This window comes from Ascaphus truei, chromosome 19 (assembly GCF_040206685.1).
Source record: "Ascaphus truei isolate aAscTru1 chromosome 19, aAscTru1.hap1, whole genome shotgun sequence".
In the NCBI taxonomy this organism is placed as follows: Eukaryota; Metazoa; Chordata; class Amphibia; order Anura; family Ascaphidae; genus Ascaphus; species Ascaphus truei.
The window spans coordinates 25,152,950-25,176,677 of record NC_134501.1 but is presented as its reverse complement, the minus strand read 5'-3'; the positions used below and the strand labels follow the sequence as shown (position 1 = coordinate 25,176,677).

Genomic DNA, 23,728 nt, shown 5'->3' with positions numbered 1-23,728 from the left:
AAGCATGGTCCATATTTACAAAGCAATCTTCTGCCAGAAGATGCCTTCTGGCGCTGGAAGATGCCTTCCACCCCATTAACTTGAATAGGCTACAAAGTTCCTTGTGGCAGAAGACTGCTTGGTAAAAATGGCTCTAAATCTATGATTGAGGGTTACTTCTCGCTCCAAAGATGATCAACCCAAAATATCACAGCGCTTGCGGTTCCTCCTTCTAAGCTTTTTGGTGCACGCAAAACACTAGCCATAGGTGGGATTTCATATGCTTAACCCCTTTGCTTCCACATGGGCCTGGAATATACACATGCACAAGGGGCAAGAAGGCCCCACCCTCCGCAGGTACATACAGGCTTCTCATCTCTGCCCTCGCCTCTTCTAGCAAACTGTGCCCGTATCGCGGGAGAACTGCTTGAGTCGATCTGGACATCATCTCAGGATCCTGTATCCGCATTCCTGAAATAACAGGAGACAAGAGGAAGCGTCACTTGTTAGCACATGGCGGGCACGGTTCTAAGTGTTTACATGTTTACTCAATTAGCTTTTAATAAACGTTGCTGTAATGTCTCCAATTATGAATCAGCAGTTGTTAGAAAACTATTGCTCGGAGCTAAACATAACTTTGCTTTTACTTCAAGTCTAAAGGGTCAGTTTATTTTATTTTAACCACTTCACTTCCTGCACACATTGCCTGACCACTTACTCGGCCCCTCTTTTGTAAATGTAAATATTCTTATGTATATCTTTATTTATATAACACCATCTATGTACACAGCACGTCAAAGCAGTAATACACGCGACATTATAATATAACACATAATGGGAATAAGCGCTTTAGACATAAAAGTAACCATAGGAAAAGGAGTCCTTGCCCCGAAGAGCTTACAATCGAAGTCCTAGCTGTTTTTTATTTCCTGATATGTTTGATTTACAAAACCGTTATATTATAGGGTCTTTTTCAGTAAAGCTGTCTCGTGCTAATCACCAGCAACCAACACTGATGTTTCTTCACTTTCTGAAACTTACAACTACTGGGTTAGAAATGCGGTAGGCACCATTGTTTCCTTATAACCATGCAACAACAAGAGAAACCATAACAGCTTGATCACTAATGATCTACTAGCCCAGAGACCCAAAACAGAAAACCAGACAGCACCTGGAAAAAAATAAACCTTTACGACGCATGAGAGGACTACCTAAACCTTGCTGAGGCATTACAAAGGACTTCCAGAGCCACTCAAGTTCATACAACGAGTAAGTCATGCTTGCCAAGTTACCCGACCTGGAAACAAAGATACAAGTTGAAGATAACAACGCCAATAAAAGATAGACATTCTGACCAATCTTAGCTGCCTCCGGAATTAACCAGAAGCAACAATAGGAGCTCAATAAACAGTTCAATCAACGATTCCACACAAGGATATCAAAGAGGGCCTGAAGCGGATCAATAGGAGTAACCCAGGCTTGGATTGCACACCCAGCGACATGAGTTCACCAACATCTTACATGGGGAACGACATGAGTTCTCCAACATCTTACATGGGGAACTAAATGACATCAACATGTGACCTGAACCACTGGCTAAGCCTCAGAATATATTAACGGCCTAGTGTGCCTACTGCGTGGTTTACTTACACCCCCCTAACAAACTGAGACGACACAGTTTTGTGGAAGTAAAAATGGTCACAGCTTTATTGTTTTAACAATACCTGCAAATAACTGTCAGCCATAATCTTAGTCCTTTGTCATCCCTATTCTCGGTATCTTCCGGCGAGGGGAGCCCTACTCCCCCCGCCCTAATCTACCGTCCACCAGGAGAGACACTCTCCGCCGCGAGAGACACTCTCCACGGCCCCCGTCTACCGTTACTGGGAGAGACACTCTCCACCGCGAGAGACACTCTCCACGGCCCCTAGGTCCCCCTTATCAGAGCCGCCTGGGCCTACCCGCATAGGATAGAGCCCAGCTGCCTAAGATTGGTGCCAGGGGTACAGCGACCGACCGCCTGCGTCGGCGCCTCCAGCCCGCACAATCTTTTCAGGGGAACCGTTACCTGGCGGCCCATCCGCATCGGGTGGAGCCCCATTTCGGGAATTCACGGTGTCCCTACGATGACTGGCCTGACAGTTCCGCGTTCCGCCAAAGCTGTAACGATGGATCTGCTAACAGATTCATAAAATATGGTTATACACAACACAACATTACATTCTCAATGGGATGGGTGGGTGGGAAAACAGAGTCAGTGAGTAGCTTTTGCGAGCGCAGGGTTTAAATAGCCCGCCCCATTAGCCCCTCCCCTTGTTGATTCGCGCGCAAATCCACCAAGCCTCGTGGTGGGGGGAAGGAAAGGAAGGCACGTTAAGTACCCCCTGGAGGCACGGGCCATTATGGGCGCGACGGCCCCATTTTGGGACCTCTGCTTCTTCTATTCTGCAGTATCAACCTCAGGGTTATCAACCAATCAATTGATAAAAGGAAGACCAATTCTCAAAAGTTTGACACTACGGTACACATCAGATCAGTCTCCAACCTCCATTCCTCTTAAAAAGTTATTAGTGCTCCAACTACGATCCCACATAGAAAACAAATTCTGGACAGAAATCCATCAAGCTTCATAAGATGTCACAGCAGCCATACTGCCAAGATAAGTGCCAACTTGTATGGACAGAGCCTCTCTGTAAATTCTCATCCTGTTGGACCTTTTGGCTGCCTTCAAAATGGTTGACCATGGCGTCCTATTACACAGTCTGAAAACTGTTGCAGGGATATCTGACCAGGCCTAAGACTGATAAGCCTCCTTCTTAAGCGAAATAACCCAAAGTGTATGCATGAATGGGCTCCAAATCCAAGGCCACTCAAGACCGTGAAAAGCCTGACCAGCACCGCTGACTTTCTTCCATTGTGCGATTAAGAAGCCAGACAGTCACATCCTCCCTGCACCACCTCTTCTTAGGGAAGACGACAACGTGCAGAAGGTCCCCTACACCCTGATCACCTCCAGCATTGACAAGAGCAACTCACTCTATCTTGGCCTGCCATACAGCCAGATCAACCGTTTTCAGGCAATTCAAAATACATCTACAAATCAGAAACCTGCGTAAATACAACCACATCAGTAGAACTCTGAGAGAACTTCAGTGGCTACCAATTAAACAGAGAACGGAGTTCAAAGTCCTCTCTACAATCTAAACAGTCGCACACGGCCAAGCACCAACATACTACTCAGACGCATCACTTAATATTAGTCAACCAGACTACTTAGACCAACCAAAAAAAGCATTCTCAGCAGAAGAGCCCAGACTCTGGAACAACCTTCCTATCATCATCAGGAAAGCTTCCACCTTGCAAGTCTTAACTTAAGAAAACACTGAGGAAGACTCTGGCGAAACGCATTGGGAAAACAAGGAGGTGCACTTGGCGATTTCCGGGAGGACCCCGTGGGGACGTAACTTCCACTGACGTCAGAGCTCAAGGACGAAGGAGACCCAGCGTTCGGGGATTCATTCCCAGTGCCACCTTGTGTCATTGGTTAAAAAATGTTTTTGCCTTCTAATGTTTGAGAGTGAATCACTTTTATTATAATTATATACAGTAAACAGACTGCACTATTCCAGTTTCTCTTCTTGCGGTTTTTATCTGTGTATATATGAGGTTCCAAACAAGGAACTGCTGGAGGACGGAAGAAGTTTGAACCTTGTATACTGAATGCTATGGTCAAGAATAAGCTTTGCGAGTGCATCTTCTCACCCGAGTCTTTTTTCTCGGAATCAGACACTTGGTCGCGACCACATGGGCACCGGCGTTTGGGCGCCAAGGGACCTTTCACCCAAGCCGCTCCGCCACCGACCGTTTCACCGATAAGGGAAGTTAACTTAAGGGGGCTTTAGCGGTTAGGGTGTTAAGGATAAGGAGTTAGGTAATTAGGGTAAGGGGTTTAGGGTAAAGGGGACAGCGTTAGTATTAGGGTTTTTCACGGTAAAGGGTAAGGTTAGGGGCTTACCTTGGTGGTGAAACGGCTGGCGGCGAGATAGCCCTGCGGCGAGGTGAGTGGCGGATAAACGCCAGCGGCGACTTGGTTGCGGAAAAATGGCCGAGACCAAATGTCCTACACAGCTTTTTTCTTTTGTGCGTAACAATAATACACAATATTTTTTTCTCTTTGAGCTCTACTATCAAACATGCGTCTGCTAGATTATAGGTTTGGACAAATCCCTGTAGATCTACTTCATATGTAGAGAATTTGGGTGCTCGCCCCTAGTGCTCACCATATTGAACTACTACATCGTCCAATCTGTAAAGAAACAAAGAGGTAAAGCACGCAGATGGGAAATTCCCAGTATGGAAATCCGCTCACCCCTCCGGACGCTCTCCTGCGCCAGCACAGCTTCGCTCACTTTGCGCAGGCCGGAGTTTATGCGAGACTGGACGTAGTTGTATGGCGTGTGACGGTGGCCCTGAGCCTGGAGCTGCTGCTTGGCCGCTATCAGCCGGTTCTGCAGAACCTCGTTTTGCTTCTCCAGCTCCCGCACGTTCTCCTGCAGCTGCTCGATCATCTCCTCCAGCTCCACGTCCCTCCCCGACCGCCGCAGGACACCTGCCCCCTGCTCAGACTTCTTCTTATCCTTCACCAGCCGTATTAACTTTGTGGCCATCCTGAAGGTAAAGAAGTCAGCAGCAGGTCATGGCTGGTGCCCTAATACCCAGAAAAATGTTGGGGAAAACAAAGTAGATGGGGAAAAAGCTCTGGATGTGTGGCCAGCACAAGACATAATGAAAAAACAATAAAACAGAAGCTTCCCGAGTGAGATACCAAGCAGAGCTCTACTCACAAGTTTTAGTGCAGTCTCTTCCGTTTGTTAAAGAGCAGTGAAGAATGTAACAATTGAGGCCTGATGAAACGGTCCACGCAGCCCCCCCGATGAAACGGTCCGCGCCCCCCCCCCCCCATGAAACGGTCCGCGCCCCCCCCCCCCCCCATGAAACGGTCTGCGCGGCCCACGAAACTTTGCATTCTTCACTGCTCTGTAATAAATGGAAGAGACTGCACTAATAAACTTGTGAGTAGAGCTCTGCTTGGTATCTCGCTTGGGAAACTGTTTCACAGTGCCGTAATCCCTGCATATTAACATACTGCTGTATACAGCTATGCCAAGCATGGCTTACACCACTCGATTCCCAGACACCAACATTTCATTTTCTCCCAACAAGTGTTAGTAGGAAGTCCTACTACTTTGTATACTTGCAAACAAACATACTCTTATTGGGAAACAAAAAAAAGGTCAATTTTAAAAATAACCTCTTCTTTAAATTGTTATTTACTATAAATCTTTTACTAACCTCTTTACTTCCAGAGGGGCTTTATTTGCACCCCGTTAACGCTGAGACAGAGAGTGCTGATGCAGACGCAAGACCCAGAAGGATTAGTATGTACATGTACTAGTGTGCATACAAGCGGGGGGTGTAACATACACACGTACACACCTCTCCTGGATTGGACTATTTGTTATGGTTGTATGATTTTGACTTTCTTGGTTATAGGTAATTATTACTGCTTATTTATACTTTCCTCTTTTATTCACCTTGCCCTGTTTGTCCTTCCCTTTTGTTCTTTGTCCCATTCCCCTTTTCCCCTCTACAATTTAAATACTCATTTGTATAGAATGATTTAATGATGTCTGTAAGTATATCTTCCTTTAACTGATGTCTGCCTCCATTGGCAGGACATTTTTTATTCAGGCATTTAGGTACTTCGTTAGTACATTGAGGACACACAGTGGATGGAGTGAGGGTGACTTAGGTGTGGGGTGGAAGGTCCATTGTGAGGCTAGCAGTCCTAGTGAGTTGGTATATGTGGTTGCCTTTGCACCACTCAATGTTTGTATACATAGGCAGTATGTCATGTCACTGCCCTTAGTCCCACCGCCCCACCAATTAGCATTGGAGCCTTGCGCATGCGCGATGCTACGCTTGGCAACGCAGGGTGTCAGGGACGCCAGCGGGTCTCCCCGCACCACTACTTATACGATTGGCGGTCGGAGGGGAGCTGTAGATAGCACCCTCAAGCGAAGTGTACACCCCGGTATTTATATGGAGTAAGTACATTTACTCATTTTCTTTGCTCCGTGCGATCTAGGCAATAGATGCAGTGTGTGTTAACTTACCATAAATGCGCATGCTCAGCAGTAGCATTGTGGCAATTAGTTAAGAGTAATCAGCTGATTTAGGTTTAAACAATCAGGTTTTGGCGCCGTTTGTATGTGTGTCTCTCCTATATATTCTGTCCCTGCTTCATTTAGAGTACAGAGCTTGAGAAAAGACCTTGTGGTCTGAAACGTACGTTGCTCTGGAGCATGTTGACTGCCTGATGATTTATTTAAAATAAATTACCTTTTTTCTATTGAGAGTGCTGCGGACTTCCTATTTTCTATAGATAGATATATCTATATCTAACTGTGTGTTATGTGTGTTTCTGTATATATATATATATTATATATTTGTGAAAGCACTGTATGCCTGTCTGCATCTTCCTGTGTCCCTAGGGGAAATCTCATTGGTCCCTTGGGCCGCCCGCCCCCACACCTCTCATTGGCCTGAGGCGGAGTGACGACACACACACACACACACACACACACTCTGTTGCTTGGCCTCACTCTCCCCCGTCAGTTGGACCGCAGCTCACCTTCCACACCCCCCCCCCCCCTCCTCTCGCGGTGCCCCTCCTCTCCCGGTGCCCCTCACTCTCTCCCCCCTCCCCACCTCACCCAAATCCCCACGCTCCGCAACATCCCCAGTCGCACCATCACCCTCACCGTGCGCCGCTCCCGGAGAGGGGAAGCACGGCCCTCCTGCTCAGCAGCAAACTCCAGGCTCCTCCCCCCTCGCTCACAACGAGGAAAAGCGCAGCGCGGCCCGGGCCTCCTGCACTCCCTCACGTGCGCCGGCTCCCGGACGGAGGGGAAGCGCGGAGCGGGCCTCCTCCTCACGTGCACCGACTCCCAGACGGAGGGTAAGCACGGCGCGGGCCTCCTGCCACTCTTGCCCCCCCCGCCAGCTTCCCGAACTCACCTCCTGCCCCAGCCAGATGCCACGGGGTCAAGATAAGTCACCCACCGTCTCCCACCCACGCACTGTCACCCAGTCACCCACCCAGTCACCCACACATCCACCCAGTCACTTTCACCCAGTCACCCACTCACCCACCCACTCACTCACCCACCCACCAACCCACGCACTCAGTCACCCACCCACCCACCCACTCACTCAGTCACCCACCCACCCACCTAGTCACCCACCCACCCACTCACTCACCCACCCGCTCACTCAGTCACCCACCCGCTCACTTAGTCACCCACCCGCTCACTTAGTCACCCACACACTCACTCAGTCACCCACACACTCACTCAGTCACCCACACACTCACTCAGTCAACCACACACCCACCCACCCAGTCACCCACCCACCCAGTCACCCACACACCCAGTCACCCACACACCCAGTCACTTTCACCCAGTCACCCACTTTCACCCAGTCACCCACTCACTCAGTCACCCACCCACTCACTCAGTCACCCACCCACTCACTCAGTCACCCACCCACTCAGTCACCCACCCATTCAGTCAGTCACCCAGTCACCCAGCCATTCAGTCACTCACCCAGTCACCCACCCATTCAGTCAGTCACCCAGTCACCCGGGGGAAGCCCAACCCTGTCGTCCGCCCCCCAAAATTACATCCCGGGCAACGCCGGGTCTCTCAGCTAGTATATATATATATATCTGCAAGCACATATGTGTGTATGCATGCCTTATTCCCTGGTAACATTCTTTTATATAGATAACCAGACATTTTAAATAGTTATAGTGGGTTTACACATAGATAGATATTTACACATACACTGTCTTGTCCCATCCCGCTCCCTCCTCACGTCCCCTTACTGTCTAGGCCGCTTTTCCATTTCACTAGAGAAAAGCCTTTTATGTCCCAACAGTTCATTTTCACACCAGGCGACCTGTTTCTACCTTATCTTATTTCCCCCTTCCTCTCAACATCCATTGCAACCAGATATCCCTCTGTATATAACACTGTATATAATATTCTGTGTATTTCTACCATACCCAATGAAGGACCCTGAGAGGTCGGAAAGCATATCAACAACTTGCTGGTCCAATAAAAGGCATCATACCCTACTCATTCTCCCTCCTTTGTTACTACAAGGAATCCATAACACCGTCCCCGACATTGAGATTACACCCCAAACTGAAGACGGCTGCCTCCCTAATAATTTCAGGTCACTTTCGCTTTACTAAACGTGTGTGTGTGTGTGTGTGTGTGTGTGTGTGTGTATATATATATATATATATATATATATATATTTAAACCTAGGTGTAAGGGATCGGGGGACACGCACCTTACAGCGGGACCCCGGCTCCCAGTACTGCCGCACGTCCCAGGCCCCCTCCCCGCCGGCTCCTTACCCGCTCCGGTCCAGCAGATATTCAAGTCTCTAATTTACAAGACTCCTGGAAGAGGATCCAAAAAGCCTTGCAAGGGGCCGTCCGAAAACAGAAGGCCCAAACGGATCGGCGACGCCAGGTAGCACCGGAGTATAAACCTGGGGACAGAGTCTGGCTTTCCGCTAAGAATATCAAACTTAAATCTCCTTCTCAGAAGCTGGCGCCCAGATTCCTGGGTCCCTTCAAGGTCCTCGAATGGATCAAACCGGTAGCGTATCGGCTTTTGCTACCTCCCACCATGAGGATACCCACAGTGTTCCACGTTTCCCTCCTGAAACCCTTTTCTCAGAATGTACATTTTCCGGACCGCCCTCATTGACCCAACCCAGTGGTGATACAGGGGCAACAAGAATTTGAAGTCCAGTCCATTCTCGATTCACCAAGAAGAGAAGTGGTGATGTATAGCACAGCCTCAGGTTCCAGCTCCCAGTGAGACCGGAAAGAATAACAAGGTGAACACTCCAATGAGCAACAGGTCAGGTTTATTGCAGGGTGGTGCAGCAACAGGACAACAGAGCAACACGAACGCACCTACTTATCACTATTTATCACTTGATAAAGTGCCGAGTGCACGAAACGCGTAGGTGCGTTCGTGTTGCTCTGTTGTCCTGTTGCTGCACCACCCTGCAATAAACCTGACCTGTTGCTCATTGGAGTGTTCACCTTGTTATTCTTTCCGGTCTCACTGGGAGCTGGAATCTGAGGCTGTGCTACACATCACCACTTCTCTTCTTGCTGGCTACTTACCTGGATGAACTGCACGCCCTGGATGTCTAGAAGTCCTGCAAGCACTAAGGTAAAGGGCCACAGTGCCCCTACATATATTTATATGGTTACCAGTGCCTCTGTTTATCTCATATTGGTTACTAGGTGGGACCTATATGGTGTTTTGGTTGTGGAGGTCAAGTGGACCCCACTAGATACGTAGCCCGTACCTGACAAATTGCCATATCATTCATGGACTTTCTACTGTCATCCAGTATTATTTACACATGTTATGGAGGAATTCTGACCAATTTGGATGCATCACATCTATCCTATCCCATTCTCGATTCACGACTTTCCAGGGGCAAACTTCAATTCCTCGTTCATTGGAAGAGATATGATCCGGAGGAACGTTCTTGAGTACCTTGTCATCACATTCATGCCCCAGCTTTACTTAAGCAATTTCATCGGAAATTTCCTCATAAACCTTGGGAGGATCGTTCAGAGTCCGATCCTCAAAGGGGTGGGGGGTACTGTAAGGGATCGGGGGACACGCGCCTTACAGCGGGTCCCCGTCACCCCGGCTCCCAGTACTGCCGCACGTCCCAAGTCCCCTCCCCGACGGCTCCTTACCAGCTCCGGGCGGGCGCCGCTCCGGTCCTCCGCGGCACACGCCGCCTCTGCCCACACACTGCCGGGGCGCGCACGCGGGAGTGTTACAGGGCACGCACGCACCCGTCCTCTTCTACACTCCTCCTGCAGCCTGGGCTCCACCTCCCATCAGCTGGAGGCTATTCCCACTAGGGAACACCACACAAGGCATCTAAGCCTATCCCTGGCTCCGCTCAGGCAAGCCCCCGGCTCCACCTCTTGCTCCCATTGGTTCTCCCACATATATAACCCCAGTCTGCCCTCTCCTTCCTCGCTCTGCATAGTTTCCCTGTGGCTCTTGTAGTACGGAGGTCTATGCCTGGCTCTCTTTAGTATTGCAGCTCTTGCTCCAGTCCCTGCCCTCGTTTGATACCCTTGGGTTTGATCTCGGCTCTCGTTAGACTTCGTGTACCTCGCTACTCCTTGGACTCGGCTTTGGACCTCACTACGCTGCTCTCTCCTGCCCTTGACCTACAACTTTCGGATCTCTACCTTCGGACCTCTGGCGCCCCGGACGCAGCAAGTATCAGGCTAACCCTTTCTCACCAGACCCGGCAACGCATCTTACCACACTCCGGGCACGCCCTCACTGCTGTGGGTGCGTGTTATACCCTTACCCACCTCAGTACTGGGGACTGGCCAGGTCTGCGGGCACTCAAGCAAGCGTTACACTAGGGCTATATTTTCTTTAAAATACTGTAGCCCGCATGTAACCACGAATTCACTCCTCTCCAATTAACACGAAGATGAAAAGAAATGTGAAAAGTCAGCGAAAAAAAAGAAAGAAAGAAGTGTACGGTTGAAGCTCCTAGTTGAATAATGCTTTGCAGATTTTGATAGAACTATTACTGCCTGTGAATGGCCCTTTGAAGATAATTGAAACCACTGGGTAGCAATCTGCTTTATAGCACTGACAAATAACAGTTTCCTTAGGCTTATCGTTTAAAGGCGTAGTTTCCCCCAATACGACCTACAGTATTTTGAAAGTGAGCTCCGTGTCATGCTCATAAAGTCCATTGCCAACCTTATTTTTTCTTCCCAGCTGTTTTTTTTTTACTTTAGCTTTTATTTTACAAGGCCCAAAGCCTGCACTAGAGTATTCACATGGCAACTCCTGCTGTTTATTCTCCCATTCTCAACCCCACTAGGAAGCAGGAGTTGTTTTCCCATGCAGACTACAAGGAAAATAAATGTGTTATCTTCATTTTCTCAAATAAGGTTCTTAGCAGCCATATTAACTTAGGTTTTGGGGTGCTACTTTAGGAATAATAGACAGTTTCAATAAATCAGGGCGCAAGGGAAAAAAAACTAGAGGTGAAAACAGACATCCTACTTTGTACAGTGCTGTGAAGAAATCCTAAATATAAACACGGGCAGTTGCTCCCTTAAGCATGGTAAGTGTAAGGACACATATTTAGTCCATATGTACTGGAGGTTTCATTGTTACCGCATGCCTCGCCTAACATGATGAGGCTGCATGTCAGCAGTCAGAGGTGTAGGACGAGGACACAACGGGACAGAGCCTGTGATCTCAAAATACTTTGTGGAACGCACTCGTAAACAGGAGGGTTAGAAGGATTTGGGGCATTTCCACCTTTGGTGTGAAGTGCAAACCGAGATTAGAAAGCAATGGAAAGCAGATTGCATGTGGTCTCAAAGCTTTCAGTGTCTCGCAGGCCTCATATTACGCTCTACTTTTCACTTCTTGTACTTTGTTATTTGTATATCAAGCCATCGTACAAAGCACTTCATAACGATCAATATCCATCTGGCATTTATTTTGTGTCGCTGCTCTTCTATTTACAGATTACTCTGCTGCGCAGAACATGTTAAATCGTTCAGCTCATATGAGCCACGCGTGCGGAGCGGTTACAAAAGATGTCCAGCGCGTGACTGGCCCGTGTTGCACAAAACCACAGCTCTGCCCATCCCCAGAGCGTTGTATCGGTGGCTTTGTCTGGTCACATTCGTCCTGTCAGCACATAGACAAGAGCTAAATTTCTCTCGCGAATGCATCATGCCAACTCTCCGCTACAAGGCGTAATTATTCTCCTTCTACCGAGTTAGCGGGAGATTTTAATGTTGAGGCGGGTGATCGGAAAATGAGTGTTAAATTCTGGTCTGTGCATAGATTAGCGTGGGGCCCCTAAGCTCGTGGGGCCCCCGGGCAACTGCCCAGCGTGCCCATGCGTTAAGACGGCACTGCCGACAATACGACTTCCTATTGGCCTGCAAGATTTGGTGGCCATATTGTTTACCCAGAAGGGAGATTTAAACCCGGTATCTACACCGGTAAGTGTCTGAAAGTAGTTTTCGTTTCAACATTGCCCTTTATTCCCTCTAGATCAGGGGTAGCCAACTTCAGTCAAGGGCACCAACAGGTCAGGTTTTCAGGATATCCCTGCTTCAGCACAGGTGGCTCAATCGGCCCTTGCTTCAGCACAGGGGGCTCAATCAGTGGCCCAGTCTTCGACTAAGCCTAATAGGAATGGGAACCCTGATGGTTTTTTGGAGAAGCGTGTAGGCAATTACTGCTGTGGCAGGTGCACTGTATGCAGCTATACGTCAAAGGACAAAATACTATGTCATGGCAAAACATGGAAGGAGTATAGAATTAACCATTACATCAACTGTTTAACCAACTTTGTGGTTTATGCAACAAAATGCCCATGTAACTTGCCATATATTGGTAAAACAATTCGTCCTCTTAAGATCAGAATAGGGGAGCATATTACTGGGATCAGAAATGCTAAGCGCCATATGGAGAGTGGCAAAAGAATCCACAATTTGGCACAACACTTTCTAGACTGCTATGATGGCCAATATGTGAACTTTATCGTTAGGGGTTTAGAGGTTATCCCTAAAGATCCTAGGAGGGGAAATAGAGAACTGTGATTATTGCAGAGGGAGCAGTTCTGGATTTTTGCATTACAAACCTCCAAAATGGTTTGAATGAGCTATCAGAACTAGCACCCCTTTTCCAATAATATAGAACAAGTGGACTCTTCTGATATAATCCCTGACTACTAATATGTAACTATCATTGTAAGTATAATTTTTCTACAGTGCATTATATGAAGGAATAATATTTGATAATAATGTCTTTTGTATTAATTTATAATTAATGGAATTTTGAATACTGGCCGAGATTCTATAATTATTGGATCATATGGTATATATGGAGGGATCCCTTGTGATATGGGTATACAATTATCCCTCTATTTAATATATAATGTAGAAGTGTGGGAACATTGGTTATGTCGTTCATAACTGTATTCTTCTCATAGTATAAAGGGCAACATATGGAACAGAATTATAATGATCTGTTACCAATAACTATTAGATTAGATTTCTCTAGCCTAATTAGTTACTAGGAATGATATGTGTGATAAAATTAGTTTTGTATACTATAAGTCTGCTATTATGTTGGAAGTGTGATGATAGTATATTGGTTATTAAAATTGGAAATGATCAATACTTCCAACAATTCTGATGACCCCTGTTGATTAATAGTATGCACTTGTGGATAAGTTGCAGCTATGATAGAACGGTTTGAATCAGAGATAGATGTGTCATTTTTTATTATATAATTACTTTATATATTTTTCTTATAGATAAATGGATATAGATATATTAATTATTTGTTTAAATGTATGTGGTATGAAACTACATGTTATTGTTGTTTGTTTATGGTATATTTTATGTAATTGTTTTAGTTGAGTTTGAATAGCGGAAGGATACCCATCCTATCTGTTTAGGCTTCATTATGGATTGGCATAAATACAGCCAATCCGGGAGCCAATGACTCCCCGATGAAGCGTCAAAGACATGAAACGCGTTGAGGTATTGAGTTGGAGTTCCGTGACATATGACGCAAGATGCTGGACATCTGGAGTCAACGCCGCCCTAGCAAAGACACCGAGACCGGCTTCCACAGCTGATCTGCGGGTTTCCATGTAAGGGAATAGGACTCTCTCTAGACCTTGTGTTCCTCTCTCTCTTTCCCCCTTGTGCGGATGGGAATGCCCCGAATATCGTCTGGAACCGAGGTTCAAGTTAACATTAGAGTCCTACTAGGATGATTGGAACACATTTTTATATGTGTTGTTAAGTGTATTTTTTACATAAAGTAACATATTTTTACTAATAGTGTCCCTCCATGCGCTTCTTTTTTGTTTCTGTTCCAGTCTTCGACTGAGCCACTGATTGAGCCACCTGTGCTGAAGCAGGAATATCATGAAAACCTGACCTGTTTTTGGTCCTTGACGACTGGAGTTGGCCTCCCCTGATCTAGACCAGGGATGCGCAAACTGGGGGAGCGCGGCACTTACAGAGTCCCTGCGCTCTTCCCCAAAGCATTTCAATTAAATGCCGGGGGACCGTGTGAGGCCTCTGTAAGTTCTCTTACCTTGTCTCAGACGCCGCGTCAGCGGCAAATGACGTAGCGGAATCACACGACGCCACGTTGCCAGATGTAACATGACCCGCGGCGTCATTTGACACCAGAGACACGGTAAGAGGGGGGGTGTGCAAGTCTTTGCCTTCTGTATGTTTGTCCTTATTTGTAAGTAACTCTGGTTATGTAATGACCAAATCTCTGTATCCCCCATTGTACCGCGCTGCGGAATATGTTGGCCCTTTACAAAAAAACGACAATAATATAATTCTGAACCTGCCAAGTATCCCCATCACAATAACCTCGCAGTACAGAAATGAAGCACAGACTCTTCCCCCTGCTCTAACCTCTTGATCTTATCCTCCTGTTTCCGTGCGTGCTGCTTCAGCAGGAAGTTGTCATCATGGATGCGCAGGTAGCGGTCCTCCAGCTCCTGCCGGCTGATGCGGGACACGGCCTGCCGGGACTTCACATTTTGGGAAGATGTGGATTCTGCCAAGAGAGCAGAGACTGTGTGAAAACAATCTCACTGCTGGAAGGGACATAGCAACGGTTACGATACAGGAACAATGGTGGAAAGTGCGTACGAATGAGGGTCAATGCGGGCGGGTCATGACGATTCTATTGAGAAGTAGGATCTTTTCTGTCTGTGCATCAGTTTAACTCCCTTACTTCGACAACAAAACCTCAGTCCTCAGGTAGAGTTAACCTCAATTAGCGAGGTGCTTACACCCGATATTAATATAGATATAGAAAATAAAATAATGCAGTGTGTCAAACGGCACATTTCTATTTCTTCATACATAGACCTTCATTACGCCCTATTACGGTCTAATTCAGTGTTCCCGGGGTTCTGTGGACCTGCCCTGGGGTTCCGTGAGAGAAGGGGCCGCGGCCCTGCACTGGGGTTCCGTGAGAGGATGAGGGGGTTCCACGGCCCTGGGGCTGCAGGATTACCCCCATCTCGCAGAGCAGGGCACCTGCTGGGGGGTTGGGCAGTTTCCTCCATCCTCATTGGCTGCTGCTGGGTAATGCAGCCAATCAGGAGGTGGTGTCAGGAGCCTGGGGGTGTGGCCAAGCAGGGAAGGAGGAAGCAGCATGGAGCGGAGAGAGGTGAGGCTGTGTGTATTTATTCTGTCCTGTTCTCTGTGACAGTCTCTGTCCTGTGTCTTCCTTCACTGACTGTCCTGTTGTGGGGTTGCCTCAGCAACTGAGCACTGTGATTAGGGGTGCCTCAATTGAAAAAAGGTTGGGAACCAGTCCCCTAATCTCATCCATGGCTATTTATTTAGAACAGCGTCTCCCATTTTTAGCTTTATACCCATTATAATAACAGAGATATTGTAGCAACACACACACACACACACACACACACACACACACACACACACACACACACACACACACACACACACACACACACACACACACACACACACACACACACACACACACAATTATAAAAGCAGAACAACAAGTCAAAAGCAAATGAAGAGCGGATCAGACCTTGTATCCCTCCAATTCCTGACAAACTCAGCCCCACATCTTTCACAGGCAGGTCTGCTGCGGTCTCATCTTTGGGAACGGCCATCGCAAATCTGGGGGAAAACAGTAGTTTCCACAAATCACCATGCCTAATAGGTTATGAATGTGATTTCTCTTTACTACTTGTACAGACGTGTCACTACTTACTGACGTGTGACTTGCAGAGTCTCACTAACAGACGTCCCTCCTAATGTCATAGATTTGGGTCCCAGGAGGTTGATGATATCCCCCAGACTGGCCCATACACCTCCTCTACGTGGTATCCCCCACCCTAGCACGTTACTACCCTCTTTTCCCCCGCGTTATTACCCTTCGCTCTGCGCATTATTACCCTCTCCCTGCGTTATTACCCCCCCGCTCCGCGCCTTATTACCCCCCCGCTCCGCGCGTGGAGCGTTATTCCCCCACCGCACGTTATTCCCCCACCGCTCCGCGCGTTATTCCCCCCCGCTCCGCGCGTTATTACCCCCCCCCCGCTCCGCGCGTTATTACCCCCCCCGCTCCGCGCGTTATTACCCCCGCTCCGCGCGTTATTACCCCCCCCCGCTCCGCGCGTTATTCCCCCCCGCTCCGCGCGTTATTACCCCCCCCGCTCCGCGCGTTATTACCCCCCCCCGCTCCGCGCGTTATTACCCCCCCCCGCTCCGCGCGTTATTACCCCCCGATCCGCGCGTTATTACCCCCCCCGCTCCGCGCGTTATTACCCCCCCCGCTCCGCGCGTTATTACCCCCCCCGCTCCGCGCGTTATTACCCCCCGCTGCGCGCGTTATTACCCCCTCCGCTCCGCGCGTGGAGCGTTATTACCCCCCCGCTCCGCGCGTTATTACCCCCCCGCTCCGCGCGTTATTACCCCCCCGCTCCGCACGTTATTACCCCCCCGCTCCACGCGTTATTACCCCCCCCTTTGCGCGTTATTACCCCCCCCGCTCCGCGCGTTATTACCCCCCCCCGCTCCGCGCGTTATTACCCCCCCGCTCAGCGCGTTATTACCCCCCCGCTCAGCGCGTTATTACCCCCCCGCTCCGCGCGTTATTACCCCCCCCGCTCCGCGCGTTATTACCCCCCCGCTCCACGCGTTATTACCCCCCCGCTCCACGCGTTATTACCCCCCCCCGCTCCACGCGTTATTACCCCCCCCGCTCCACGCGTTATTACCCCCCCGCTCCACGCGTTATTACCCCGCCCTCGCTCCACGCGTTATTACCCCCCCCGCTCCACACGTTATTAACCCCCCCGCTCCACGCGTTATTACCCCCCCGCTCCACGCGTTATTACCCCCCCCCCTCGCTCCACGCGTTATTACCCCCCCCGCTCCACACGTTATTACCCCCCCCCTCGCTCCATGCGTTATTACCCCCCCCTCGCTCCACGCGTTATTACCCCCCCCTCGCTCCACGCGTTATTACCCCCCCCTCGCTCCACGCGTTATTACCCTCTCCCACTATTACCCTTTGCCCTGCATGTTATTACACCTTGCCCCCTGCGTTATTACCCCCCGCTCCGCACATTATTACCCCCTCGCTCCGCACATTATTACCCCCCTCGCTCCGCGCGTTGTTACTCCCCCACTTCCCGCATTATTACCCCCCCTCCCATTATTACCCTTTGCCCTGCGCGTTATTACCCCCCCACTCTGCGTTTTATTACCCCCCGCCACTCTGCGTATTATTACCCCCCCGCTCCGCTCGTTATTACCCCCCCGCTCCGCTCGTTATTAACCCCCCGCTCCGCTCGTTATTACCCCCCCGCTCCGCTCGTTATTACCCCCCCGCTCCGCTCGTTATTACCCCCCGCTCCGCGCGTTATTACCCCCCCGCTCCGCGCGTTATTACCCCCCCGCTCCGCGCGTTATTACCCCCCCGCTCCGCGCGTTATTACCCCCCGCTCCGCGCGTTATTACCCCCCCCCGCGCGTTATTACCCCCCCCCGCTCCGCGCATGGAGCGTTATTCCCCCCTCCGCGCGTTATTCCCCCCCCGCGCGTTATTCCCCCCCCCCCCGCGCGTTATTACCCCCCCCGCTCCGCGCGTTATTACCCCCCCGCTCCGCGCGTTATTACCCCCCCGCTCCGCGCGTTACCACCCCCGCTCCGCGCGTTATTACCCCCGCTCCGCGCGTTATTACCCCCCCCGCTCCGCGCGTTATTACCCCCCCGCTCCGCGCGTTACCACCCCCGCTCCGCGCGTTATTACCCCCGCTCCGCGCGTTATTCCCCCCCCCGCTCCGCGCGTTATTACCCCCCCCGCGCGTTATTCCCCCCCCCCGCTCCGCGCGTTATTACCCCCCGCTCCGCGCGTTATTACCCCCCGCTCCGCGCGTTACTACCCCCGCTCCGCGCGTTATTACCCCCCCCGCTCCGCGCGTTATTACCCCCCCCGCTCCGCGCGTTATTACCCCCCCGCTCCGCGTGTTATTACCCCCCCCCGCTCCGCGCGTTATTACCCCCCCCCCGCTCCGCGCGTTATTACCCCCCCGCTCCGCGCGTTATTACCCCCCCCGCTCCGCGCGTTATTACCCCCCCGCTCCGCGCGTTATTACCCCCCCCGCTCCGCGCGTTATTACCCCCCCGCTCCGCGCGTTATTACCCCCCCCGCTCCGCGCGTTATTACCCCCCCCGCTCCGCGCGTTATTACCCCCCCGCTCCGCGCGTTATTACCCCCCCGCTCCGCGCGTTATTACCCCCCCGCTCCGCGCGTTATTACCCCCCCCGCTCCGCGCGTTATTACCCCCCCCGCTCCGCGCGTTATTACCCCCCCCGCTCCGCGCGTTATTACCCCCCCCGCTCCGCGCGTTATTACCCCCCCCGCTCCGCGCGTTATTACCCCCCCCGCTCCGCGCGTTATTACCCCCCCCGCTCCGCGCGTTATTACCCCCCCGCTCCGCGCGTTATTACCCCCCGCTCCGCGCGTTATTACCCCCCCCCGCTCCGCGCGTTATTACCCCCCCGCTCAGCGCGTTATTACCCCCCCGCTCAGCGCGTTATTACCCCCCCGCTCCGCGCGTTATTACCCCCCCCGCTCCGCGCGTTATTACCCCCCCGCTCCACGCGTTATTACCCCCCCGCTCCACGCGTTATTACCCCCCCCCGCTCCACGCGTTATTACCCCCCCCGCTCCACGCGTTATTACCCCCCCGCTCCACGCGTTATTACCCCGCCCTCGCTCCACGCGTTATTACCCCCCCCGCTCCACACGTTATTAACCCCCCCGCTCCACGCGTTATTACCCCCCCGCTCCACGCGTTATTACCCCCCCCCTCGCTCCACGCGTTATTACCCCCCCCGCTCCACACGTTATTACCCCCCCCCTCGCTCCATGCGTTATTACCCCCCCCTCGCTCCACGCGTTATTACCCCCCCCCTCGCTCCACGCGTTATTACCCCCCCCTCGCTCCACGCGTTATTACCCTCTCCCACTATTACCCTTTGCCCTGCATGTTATTACACCTTGCCCCCTGCGTTATTACCCCCCGCTCCGCACATTATTACCCCCTCGCTCCGCACATTATTACCCCCCTCGCTCCGCGCGTTGTTACTCCCCCACTTCCCGCATTATTACCCCCCCTCCCATTATTACCCTTTGCCCTGCGCGTTATTACCCCCCCACTCTGCGTTTTATTACCCCCCGCCACTCTGCGTATTATTACCCCCCCGCTCCGCTCGTTATTACCCCCCCGCTCCGCTCGTTATTAACCCCCCGCTCCGCTCGTTATTACCCCCCCGCTCCGCTCGTTATTACCCCCCCGCTCCGCTCGTTATTACCCCCCGCTCCGCGCGTTATTACCCCCCCGCTCCGCGCGTTATTACCCCCCCGCTCCGCGCGTTATTACCCCCCCGCTCCGCGCGTTATTACCCCCCGCTCCGCGCGTTATTACCCCCCCCCGCGCGTTATTACCCCCCCCCGCTCCGCGCATGGAGCGTTATTCCCCCCTCCGCGCGTTATTCCCCCCCCGCGCGTTATTCCCCCCCCCCCCGCGCGTTATTACCCCCCCCGCTCCGCGCGTTATTACCCCCCCGCTCCGCGCGTTATTACCCCCCCGCTCCGCGCGTTACCACCCCCGCTCCGCGCGTTATTACCCCCGCTCCGCGCGTTATTACCCCCCCCCGCTCCGCGCGTTATTACCCCCCCGCTCCGCGCGTTACCACCCCCGCTCCGCGCGTTATTACCCCCGCTCCGCGCGTTATTCCCCCCCCCGCTCCGCGCGTTATTACCCCCCCCGCGCGTTATTCCCCCCCCCCGCTCCGCGCGTTATTACCCCCCGCTCCGCGCGTTATTACCCCCCGCTCCGCGCGTTACTACCCCCGCTCCGCGCGTTATTACCCCCCCCGCTCCGCGCGTTATTACCCCCCCCGCTCCGCGCGTTATTACCCCCCCGCTCCGCGTGTTATTACCCCCCCCCGCTCCGCGCGTTATTACCCCCCCCCGCTCCGCGCGTTATTACCCCCCCGCTCCGCGCGTTATTACCCCCCCCGCTCCGCGCGTTATTACCCCCCCGCTCCGCGCGTTATTACCCCCCCCGCTCCGCGCGTTATTACCCCCCCGCTCCGCGCGTTATTACCCCCCCCGCTCCGCGCGTTATTACCCCCCCGCTCCGCGCGTTATTACCCCCCCCGCTCCGCGCGTTATTACCCCCCCGCTCCGCGCGTTATTACCCCCCCGCTCCGCGCGTTATTACCCCCCCCGCTCCGCGCGTTATTACCCCCCCCGCTCCGCGCGTTATTACCCCCCCCGCTCCGCGCGTTATTACCCCCCCCCGCTCCGCGCGTTATTACCCCCCCCGCTCCGCGCGTTATTACCCCCCCGCTCCGCGCGTTATTACCCCCCGCTCCGCGCGTTATTACCCCCCCGCTCCGCGCGTTATTACCCCCCCCGCTCCGCGCGTTATTACCCCCCCGCTCCGCGCGTTATTACCCCCCCCGCTCCGCGCGTTATTACCCCCCCCGCTCCGCGCGTTATTACCCCCCCGCTCCGCGCGTTATTACCCCCCCGCTCCGCGCGTTATTACCCCCCCGCTCCGCGCGTTATTACCCCCCCGCTCCGCGCGTTATTACCCCCCCCGCTCCGCGCGTTATTACCCCCCCCGCTCCGCGCGTTATTACCCCCCCCGCTCCGCGCGTTATTACCCCCCCCCCCACTCTGCGGGTTATTACCCCCCCCCACTCTGCGGGTTATTACCCCCCCCCACTCTGCGTGTTATTACCCCCACCCCACTCTGCGTGTTATTACCCCCCCCCCCCCCACTCTGCGTGTTATTACCCCCCCCACTCTGCGTGTTATTACCCCCCCCCCACTCTGCGTGTTATTACCCCCCCCCCACTCTGCGTGTTATTACCCCCCCCCACTCTGCGTGTTATTACCCCCCCCACTCTGCGTGTTATTACCCCCCCCACTCTGCGTGTTATTACCCCCCCACTCTGCGTGTTATTACCCCCCACTCTGCGTGTTATTACCCCCCCACTCTGCGTGTTATTACCCCCCCACTCTGCGTGTTATTACCCCCCCACTCTGCGTGTTATTACCCCCCCAATCTGCGTGTTATAACCCCCCCAACCTACAATCTGCGTTATTACCCCCCCAATCTGTGTGTTATTACCCCCCCCAATCTGCGTGTTATTACCACCCCCCCAATCTGCGTGTTATTACCACCCCCCCCAATCTGTGTGTTATTACCACCCCCCCCAATCTGCGTGTTATTACCACCCCCCCCCCCCCCAATCTGCGTGTTATTACCACCCCCCCCCCCAATCTGCGTGTTATTACCACCCCCCCCCCCCCCCACTCTGCGTGTTATTACCACCCCCCCCCCCACTCTGCGTGTTATTACCACCCCCCCAATCTGCGTGTTATTACCCCCTGCTTCCTGCGTTATTAGCCCCCTCCCCGCATTATTACCCTTCGCTATGCGCGTTATTACCTCCCTCCCCGGGTGGTCTCTCACCCAGGCACCCCGAGGCCTTCTCCTCCTGCCCCGCAGCGTCCTCACTCCGCGCTTCCCAGCAACGGTTGCTAGCCACCGAGGCCCCGGCGCGTCACTTCCGGTGCATTGGAGCCTTCGCATGCCGGGATATGTAGTTCCTGCGAATGGCCAGGAAGCCGGGCACTGACTTCATGCCCGGCCGCCGCTCCTCTGCCGGGAGTTGTAGTTCTTTTTCCCCACGATAGCAGGAGGGTAGTCTAAAGTGAAACTACAAGACCCAGTATACTTTGCTCGGGTGGCAAGACAACGATGAAGCGCAGTGTGCATGAGGGGGAGAAGGAAGCCAAGGTATAGGATGAGATGGGATGGATATGGGTTGGGGTGCCATATAATGCGGCCGGAATAATATTAATATGTAGGAAATGAGGGAGAGAAACAGCCTGCCCTCTCCTCTAGTGAGTGTGAGAAACTGCCCTCTCCTCTAGTGAGTGTGAGACTGCCCTCTCCTCTATTGAGTGTGAGAAACTGCCCTCTCCTCTAGTGAGTGTGAGAGACTGCCCTCTCCTCTAGTGAGTGTGAGAGACTGCCCTCTCCTCTAGTGAGTGTGAGAGACTGCCCTCTCCTCTAGTGAGTGTGTGAGACTGCCCTCTCCTCTAGTGAGTGTGTGAGACTGCCCTCTCTAGTGAGTGTGAGAGACTGCCCTCTCCTCTAATGAGTGTGAGAGACTGCCCTCTCCTCTAATGAGTGTGAGAGACTGCCCTCTCCTCTAATGAGTGTGAGAGACTGCCCTCTCCTCTAATGAGTGTGAGAGACTGCCCTCTCCTCTAATGAGTGAGAGACTGCCCTCTCCTCTAGTGAGTGTGAGACTGCCCTCTCCTCTAGTGAGTGTGAGACTGCCCTCTCCTCTAGTGAGTGTGAGAGACTGCCCTCTCCTCTAGTGAGTGTGAGAGACTGCCCTATCCTCTAGTGAGTGAGAGACTGCCCTATCCTCTAGTGAGTGTGAGAGACTGCCCTATCCTCTAGTGAGTGTGAGAGACTGCCCTCTCTTCTAGTGAGTGTGAGAGACTGCCCTCTCTAGTGAGTGTGAGAGACTGCCCTCTCCTCTAGTGAGTGTGAGAGACTGCCCTCTCCTCTAGTGAGTGTGAGAGACTGCCCTCTCTAGTGAGTGTGTGAGACTGCCCTCTCCTCTAGTGAGTGTGTGAGACTGCCCTCTCTAGTGAGTGTGAGAGACTGCCCTCTCCTCTAATGAGTGTGAGACTCCCTATCCTCTAGTGAGTGTTGCCTTCTCCTCTAATGAGTGTGAGAGACTGCCCTCTCCTCTAATGAGTGTGAGAGACTGCCCTCTCCTCTAATGAGTGTGAGAGACTGCTCTCTCCTCTAATGAGTGTGAGAGACTGCCCTCTCCTCTAATGAGTGTGAGAGACTGCCCTCTCCTCTAATGAGTGTGAGAGACTGCCCTCTCCTCTAATGAGTGTGAGAGACTGCCCTCTCCTCTAATGAGTGTGAGAGACTGACCTCTCCTCTAATGAGTGTGAGAGACTGCCCTCTCCTCTAATGAGTGAGAGACTGCCCTCTCCTCTAATGAGTGTGAGACTGCCCTCTCCTCTAGTGAGTGTGAGACTGCCCTCTCCTCTAGTGAGTGTGAGAGACTGCCCTCTCCTCTAGTGAGTGTGAGAGACTGCCCTATCCTCTAGTGAGTGTGAGAGACTGCCCTATCCTCTAGTGAGTGTGAGAGACTGCCCTCTCCTCTAATGAGTGTGAGAGACTGCCCTCTCCTCTAATGAGGGTGAGACTGCCCTATCCTCTAGTGAGTGTGAGAGACTGCCCTCTGTAATGAGTGTGAGACTGCCCTCTCCTCTGAGTGTGAGAGACTGCCCTCTCCTCTAGTGAGTGTGAGAGACTGCCCTCGAGTGATAGGATGTGAATATTGTCCTGTGTGATTACAGAATTCTGTATCCCACAATCTGCCCATAAAGAGGTCGGAGCCGGAGGGAATGGGCCCATATTCG

At 52.4% G+C, this 23,728-nt stretch overlaps 1 protein-coding gene across 4 annotated transcripts in view; it reads right to left on the bottom strand.

Moving 5' to 3' along the window:
- RPGRIP1L (RPGRIP1 like) overlaps window positions 1-21,853 on the bottom strand; it is a 67,113-nt gene extending 45,260 nt beyond the window's left edge. For 3 of the 4 annotated variants that reach the window (XR_012789157.1, XM_075576994.1, XM_075576996.1), the window contains exons 1-5: window positions 21,717-21,853; window positions 15,765-15,856; window positions 14,606-14,750; window positions 4,349-4,647; window positions 345-450 (exon numbers count right to left, since the gene is read on the bottom strand). Coding sequence is in view for 3 of the 4 variants with exons in the window: in XM_075576994.1 (XP_075433109.1) it covers window positions 345-450; window positions 4,349-4,647; window positions 14,606-14,750; window positions 15,765-15,849 (635 nt within the window). In the remaining variant the exon portion in view is untranslated. The remainder of the gene's footprint in view (window positions 1-344; window positions 451-4,348; window positions 4,648-14,605; window positions 14,751-15,764; window positions 15,857-21,716) is intronic. The other variant, XM_075576995.1, reaches the window with a different exon arrangement.
- Between the last annotated feature and the right edge of the window lie 1,875 nt (window positions 21,854-23,728).